The 7,404-nt window shown below is 44.5% G+C and overlaps 1 protein-coding gene across 1 annotated transcript; it reads left to right on the top strand.

Annotated features, from left to right (window-relative positions):
• Positions 1–1,344: 1,344 nt before the first annotated feature.
• On the top strand, positions 1,345–7,032 carry LOC109782894 (B3 domain-containing protein Os03g0120900). The gene has a single exon (XM_020341530.4). It carries the CDS (start codon positions 1,940–1,942, stop codon positions 2,888–2,890), a length of 951 nt encoding a protein of 316 aa, XP_020197119.1. The 5' UTR covers positions 1,345–1,939; the 3' UTR covers positions 2,891–7,032.
• Positions 7,033–7,404: the final 372 nt, after the last annotated feature.

The following is a 7,404-nucleotide window of genomic DNA, read 5'->3' as shown; positions in this document are numbered from 1 at the left end:
CCAAAACTAGAAGATAACTTGATTTACAAATAAAAACTAGCTAGACAAGAAAAACCCTTTGGCAAGTCTAACCAGCCGTCAACTACCCCTCCCAATGCCTCACGATTCTCCCACAAAACAAAGGCAAACCCCCCGAAAACAAACAGCCACTGGGCATATATATTACTAGCATCTGCCCACCTCATGTGCCAAGTGAACAGCCAGCAACATGTGTGTGCACCTTATAAAATATGCCTCTACTGGTAAGTAGCTGCAGATTGTACCTTATTGTATGCACCACATGTGTCTGAGTGTGTGTGCCCATAAAATAGGCGCCCTCTCACCCCTGGGGCCAAATCAGAGGCGAGCAGCCATGCTGACCTCTCTCTCTCCTCATCTTGTCTGTCCTGCCACAATAGCTGGCCCTGCAATGGCAATTTCTAATTGCAAGAAGATAACCTGAAATAAGTTCAGAGACACTCGTCTAATTAAATATTGCCCTTAACAGACTCATGTTGCGAATATTCTATCTGGATGCATTCATGATTTTATTTGGGGATCTCAAGTTTTGAGGTTTAAGGCAATACACCAATGGGAGATCAATTTAATATGCCAACAAAATAAGGCAAGCATGTTCGGTGTTCTGTGGCAGATCAATTGTGTGCAGCAGGTTGCAACAAGAGTAGTTCAAACTTAGCATCTGTATGTGATAATAACAAGACAACTAATAAGGCTAAGCTTGTGCATGATAAGATATCCAGTTTTAATTACAGATATGAGCCTATTTGATTATTATAATATGGTACTACGTACCACTTGGAAATTAAACAAAAATATGTAGCACAAATATCATTCCTACGTGCTAGCTCAACCTGAAAGCGCAATGAAATTCTGAAGAGGCACGGCAAGGTCAAGTCAAATTGCAATGCAAAATTAATATAGCCAGTTGATACATCTAGCTAGCACACTTGGCTTACATTCAACTCCCTACTTAAACAAGCATGGATATATAAAAGTCTCGAATCAAATCAAATAGTACTACTAGTCCATACAACCAGAGAAATACACATACACAAACAAATTATAAATACACTAATATGAGCATAAAATACAGTTGTTTTGATACCTACCAATAAGCATGCATGTTGAAAAATCTGATCCAACAACTGGCATTTTGGGGCTCATCATCTGCCTAACTCGCATAAAGGCTCTCCCTATAGCATGACAAGGACAAGCTCACATGAGCTCAACCAGATAATCAATGGGCCCCACCCTAGCTAGCTAGCTCTCACACCCCATCCTCCTTCCTCTCCTTTAAAAAGCAAGCTACTTGTATTGTGCCCACTCTTTCCCCCACCCCTCCATCATACAGTACATTGCACACACAACTACACACGTATACGTACGTACACATACATACACACTACACTACACACACTAGCTAAGCAAGCTAGGACAATTACCTTTGGTTGCAAGCCAAAAGCAAGCATCCATCCATCCAGAGCCAGCAGCCTCATCTCCATTTCTCCTCCTCCTCCCCTTCCTCCGGCCTCTCACCAAGAACCTTCATAGTACCCCACCCCTCACCCTTCACACCCACCCTTCTTCCTCCTCCCCATCCTCTTCTTGCTCGATCTCATGCCTGGATCCTGCAAGAAACCCAAGCTCTAGCAGGCAGATCGAGCTGTTCCCTCCTTCCTAGCCAGTTCCACAGGTTCTCCTGCTATTCCAGTCGGCCGAGAATTCTAAATTCCAATCCCCCAAGCTAGCCAAATATTATAAGCCCACCCAAATTCTATACTTATAAACAACAGTAACATCACAGCACTGGGAGTGGGAGAAGGGGAGCACCAGCTCGCTAGCTAGCTGCCGGTCAAAGGTCAAGGAGAAGGAGCAAGGCAAGGGGAGGGAAGGGAGGAAGGAGGCGTCTACCTAACCTACCTCTCCTCCATCGGTGCACATGGAGTTCACCGCAATCAGGGCCTCCACGGCGGCCGCTGGTGGCTGCTCTTCGCCGCCTCCGGCAGATCATAAGGCCGAGGAGGAGGCGGCGGGGGCGGTGGAGAAGGAGCACATGTTCGACAAGGTCGTGACCCCGAGCGACGTGGGCAAGCTGAACCGGCTGGTGATCCCGAAGCAGCACGCGGAGAAGTACTTCCCGCTCGACGCCTCCTCCACCGACAAGGGCCTCCTGCTCAGCTTCGAGGACCGCGCCGGCAAGCCCTGGCGCTTCCGCTACTCCTATTGGAACAGCAGCCAGAGCTACGTCATGACCAAGGGCTGGAGCCGCTTCGTCAAGGAGAAGCGCCTCGACGCCGGGGACACCGTCTCCTTCGGCCGCGGCGTCGGGGAGGCCGCCAGGGGCAGGCTCTTCATCGACTGGCGCCGCCGCCCCGACGTCGTCCTCCCGCCCGGGCACCACCGAGGTTTTGCTCTCCCCTCTGTGCCCTTCTCTCCGTGGATGGCGCATCCGGCCGGACCCGGCGGCGCTGGCGGCAGGATGTTCCTCCAGGCGACTACGCCGGCGACCGTCTACGACTACGACGCCTACCAGCACCACCACCAGCGGCGACACATCGGGTACGACGGCTACGGGGCGGCACCCGGCAGGCAGGTGCTGTTCTACCAGCCGCAGCAGCACTACCACCACCAGCACCAGTCGCTGGTCCTGGAGTCGGTGCCGGTGCGCATGGTCGCCGCGCCAGAGCACCCGGAGGCGTCCGCGGTGGCGACGTCGGGGTCGAAGCGGGTGCGGCTCTTCGGGGTGAACCTCGAGTGCGCGGCGGACGCCGAGGAGGACTTCAGCGGGCCCGGGAGAACGGCGACAACGGCGCTGCAACTGCTGTCGCCGGCCTCCTCCTCATCGTCGTCGTCCGGGAAAGCGAGGTGCTCTTTGAATCTTGACTTGTGAAGCGCTAAAGTGTGGGCGGTCGCACGATCCACTACTACCACCACTACTGCTACTGAGATTCTGACACAAACGGGGTCGCCGCCGGCCGTTGGCAAAGAAGAAATTAACCTGTCGATCGGAGAAGTAAACAAATGCGGCGGCGGCGGCGGCCGCCGGTGCATGCGTGGAGCATCTAGCCTCTTCGTAATCTCTTCCTTTGGTATATAGCTCATGATCCCTCCTTAATTATTAGCCAGTTCAGTGCAGTGTGAGAAGAAACACGAAAAGAACAATTTAAGCAGCAGCAGCAGCAACAACAAAAAATCTTTCTATCTTGATTGATGCATGGTTCCTTCTATTTGCTCTGATTTGCATTCCTTCCCCAATTTCCCCTCGTGTGCTTGATTATAATTAAGTTGTCTTAGCATGAACTCTCGTTCTTTTCATTTGGGGACTTAAACACAGGAAAATTATTGTAGGAAGAGAAAACTATATGTATATAGCATGAGCCCATGACCGAGCCTAGGAGACATAGTGTGCTCCCCACATATGATAACAATTAATATGCACCGTTGTACAAATACAATACATGCAAGTATCTTGGAGGTGGGATGCAAAGCTTAATTAATAAATTAATTGTGCTGTAATTGTGCACATGGATTGTTCTTGTTTGCTGCTGCTCTAGTGTGGGCATATGCAGGTCAATTGGGCTCTCCTTCCAAAGCTAGCTAGCTGTAGGTGAGGAGAGGTTGCCTTTAAAAATGTAGCTTAGCAGCAAGCAAGCCAGTATGCCAGCCAGCCTTGTAGCTTGCTTGCTAGGACAGACAGTCATGGCAGAGGCCTGGAGGTCAGACCCTAAATCCTTCTCCTACACATGCCTGCCTGCCTGCCTGCCTGCAATTACATACTACATTCATACACATGCATCTCTCCCTCTCTCTCTCTACGTATCTCTCTCTCTCCTCCGCTCATACTCTCTCTCTCCACAGTAGTACTATAGCACTGTTGCACTGCTTGATTTGGCTTGGGCATTTGTCCCATGTGCAATTCCTTCGTCCCTGCTGCTTCAGCTTCTGCTGCGGCTGCTGTTTCTTCTGCGGCAACACCACGGCATCTATGCCTTGTGCGTGAAATGTTCATCAGGCATAGTACACCATGCATGCCAGCGTACATAACTACATACGCAGGCAGAACTAAATGCCAAGATGTGTGTATGTATGTATATGTATGCATGCATGCCAACCAGCCAGCCTTTGAGCTGCTACCAAGAAGGTGTAGTAAAAAAGAAGAATTAAAGCTGTTCGTTAGTAAAAAGCTAGATGCTGCCGTAGATCCTTCCGTCCTGCAGTCCTCCTGGACCTCGGTTCTTCCCCAGAGAGAGATAGAGAGTGAGAGATCCATGTGGGTGCACTGCAAAACCGCAGAGAGCACATTGCAATATTGCATCAGATACAGGACGTAGGAGGCTATGCACAGCATTGCATGGCTCAATTAATTGGAAATACTACACTTGCACAGTTGCACCTATAGAGATCTGGATTCAGGTAGTACTACTGGGCAGTGATGAACCATCAGTAATCTCTGCATGTAGGAGTAACTTTGAGCCATGTGTCACCCATTATTAGGCCTTAATGCTGGGTATATACCCATCACTGCTGCCACAGCCCAACCCCAGGGCTAGCTGTTCCTGGGGTCCTGCCTGCAGGTAGATATAGATTTGGTGTTTTGGTAATTGATGATTCCTGTGATTAGTCCAGGCACCCATGCATATGCCTTGTCAGCGATTCAGTATGGAGTTAATGTAGCAGCTTTGTTGTTGCCTTTGCGTTTAAGATCGAGCATGCATTGCATTGATCTTCATATCCAAGTCTGTTTGCTGATATTTTTGAATTTTTGGTTTCAAATTCTGGGATGGTACAGCTTACACATGTTTTTAGTTTTCTCTATTAGGGAGAGGCATCAATCCCCTGTCTTGTTTGGGTACACTTTTTATCTGACTCAGCCACTTTGGATTGGAAGGGATTTTATTTTTATTTTTTTGAATTGTTTGGATTGCTTATCACATATGCCATGTGGATTGGAAGGGATTTTAGTTCTGTGTTCTCTACCTATCCGGAGGATTTGTGTGAGACTATAATTTGTATGAAAATGGGTTCTCGATATAAAGGTGTATTACACTGTAGATAGAAAACCATATCTGTATGCATCAGGCAATGCAGAGGCCGAGGGGACAACCTTTTTTTTAAATGATGAAAAACCAATAACTATACTTGGTGTTCCTTGTTTTGAGACACCTTTTTGTACCCCTATTTAAAAATCAATAAACATACACAGCAGAGTACTTGGTGTTTAGCTAATTCATTACCCTTCATTTGTTCTTCAATATTGATCTGTGTATAGACTTTCTGTTAATGAGTGTATCCAGTGAACGCCTAGTTTGTTAGCAACTGATTAACTTGAATGTTAGTGCTAATGTGGTGCGATCGAGAAAATGTTTTGGCTGTGCATATGCGTAGAACTGGCCATTGAAGGAAAACAATGTATTGCATTGTCAGTAGAAGAGATCTGGGTTGAGAAACTTAATGGACACGAGATCTTATAGGACATACAATAAATATATTTCGAGTTAGGACAGAATATGGTTTCTTCCTTTATCTGATAAAATATATCTAGGGCTACATAGAGCTGGAATTCAAAGTATCCATCTAGTTACAAGTCCAGTAATCATCTTGTAGGATATACGAGTCAATGGATATGTTGGGCAATTTATATGATCTAGGACCAAACAAAAATGCATTAATCTTTTTCATGATAAACACTCAACCCTACACAAGTTAAGTGTAGAAAGGTAATCTGATGTAATGCTTTCATATTTAATACAAACTGGTTATTGTTCCTATAGGTCTTGGACATGGATAAACAATCTTGAATTATCACAATTTAAAATCATGAACATTTTGGCTGGAAATATAGTAGTTTGGTATTAATGTGTATGAATGTAGTATATCGATATACCGTATCTCTCCGTTAACCTGCACTATTAATTAATTCCTTTATCCTCGCCATTATATACATGCATGGCAAGTCTTCTCCTATTTCATGCTATTTATTATATCACTGTTGTGTATTGTTATGAATTAGTGAACTTGACTGACCACACTTGGCCTCAAGTTAATGCAACTCTGCATTTGGTTTTAAGATGATGAGCATTTCACGTGTATAGCTTCACTGATCTGATATAACTTTGTTGATGATGTTCTGCCTTTTTCACAATAAACTGGTCGCAGCCATTTGAATCTTGTTCCTCCGCATGTGTGGACTTTACTAATTTAAAGCCCGGCGCATCTTGTGCCTTCATTCTAGAAACATATAAACTGGATTGGATTATTTGCTCAAAAATAAAATTAAAATTAACTGGCGTATCTATAATCTTAGTACCAGTATAGCTAGCTAGCTTATGCCCATTCATTCATATGCCTCTGGAAGAAACGGCATTACTAGGCACGTAAAGTGATTAGGTTAGAAAAATATAGCATTTGGTACATACTTCATGATCAGCATGCATGGTTGGCCTGGGGTAGTACATACTACATATATCTTCATATGTGTATTATTCTTTTTTTTCTTTCAAAACTATGCATGCAGCTTTTTTCTCTTCGGAATTTTATGCATGATCTTTAATTACCTTGTGATCCTTGGAGTACATATGTAGTTTCCAAATACATACCCGTTTGATAGTATCAGAGTTCAGGAGCCAATTATCTCCTTCCACCAGATTTTCCATGATGTCTGGAATATGAAGTGTGAACAAGTGTAGAACGCATATGTACAGGTCTACAGAACGACTTGTTAGTATATGCACGTTTTTATCGCAAAAAGAAATTATATTCACGTTTTGAAGTCTGAATATGTTAATATTTTCCTGATCACAAATGTTAGTCAAGACTAATTTTGATCCCAAATTGATTTATCTTGCAAAGCTTTATGAGCATCTATTGCAAATATAGGTTTAGAAATGTTCTCCACGTTCTGTAGAGTTGGCAACTCATAGTGTTATCTCTAGCACTTCATGATCGCATTGCATCCATCTACAAATCTAAGGTGGTTATGAGTAAAAACAAGAAGCAAGCTAAAGGGGTAGCATCCAATAAAAAGGAGAAAAATTTCTTCCGTATCACACAGTATTGGTTTCCCAAGAGGTTCACGGATATCCACATCTCTTTGGGGATAATGAATCAGCAAAGAATCGTAATAAAAAATTATAATTTCATTAATCAGCACTATTGCAAATTCACAAAGCCAGTGAGTAAGGATGCAAAATCCAAGAAAAGATATTTTAAACTTTCTTTGAAGCTAACTCAAACAAGTGGATTATGCAAACTTACACGATGTATATACTCTGACATAATTCTCAGGTGTATACTTAAGGATGTGTTATTAGGTGGGGGTGGATAAAATCCCAACTAAGGGTATAGAATGTGCACCATCCATATATTATAGCATGACGCTAGAGCAAATGTTGGGCAGAAAAGCAC

This window comes from Aegilops tauschii, chromosome 4 (genome assembly GCF_002575655.3).
Source record: "Aegilops tauschii subsp. strangulata cultivar AL8/78 chromosome 4, Aet v6.0, whole genome shotgun sequence".
Classification (NCBI taxonomy): Eukaryota; Viridiplantae; Streptophyta; class Magnoliopsida; order Poales; family Poaceae; genus Aegilops; species Aegilops tauschii.
The sequence above is the reverse complement of the archived record's forward strand: the minus strand, read 5'-3'. Positions and strand labels throughout refer to the sequence as shown.

Bases quoted from the DNA above. Each gene is read 5' to 3' on its own strand.
- LOC109782894 (XM_020341530.4), top strand. From the start codon at position 1,940: ATGGAGTTCACCGCAATCAGGGCCTCCACGGCGGCCGCTGGTGGCTGC.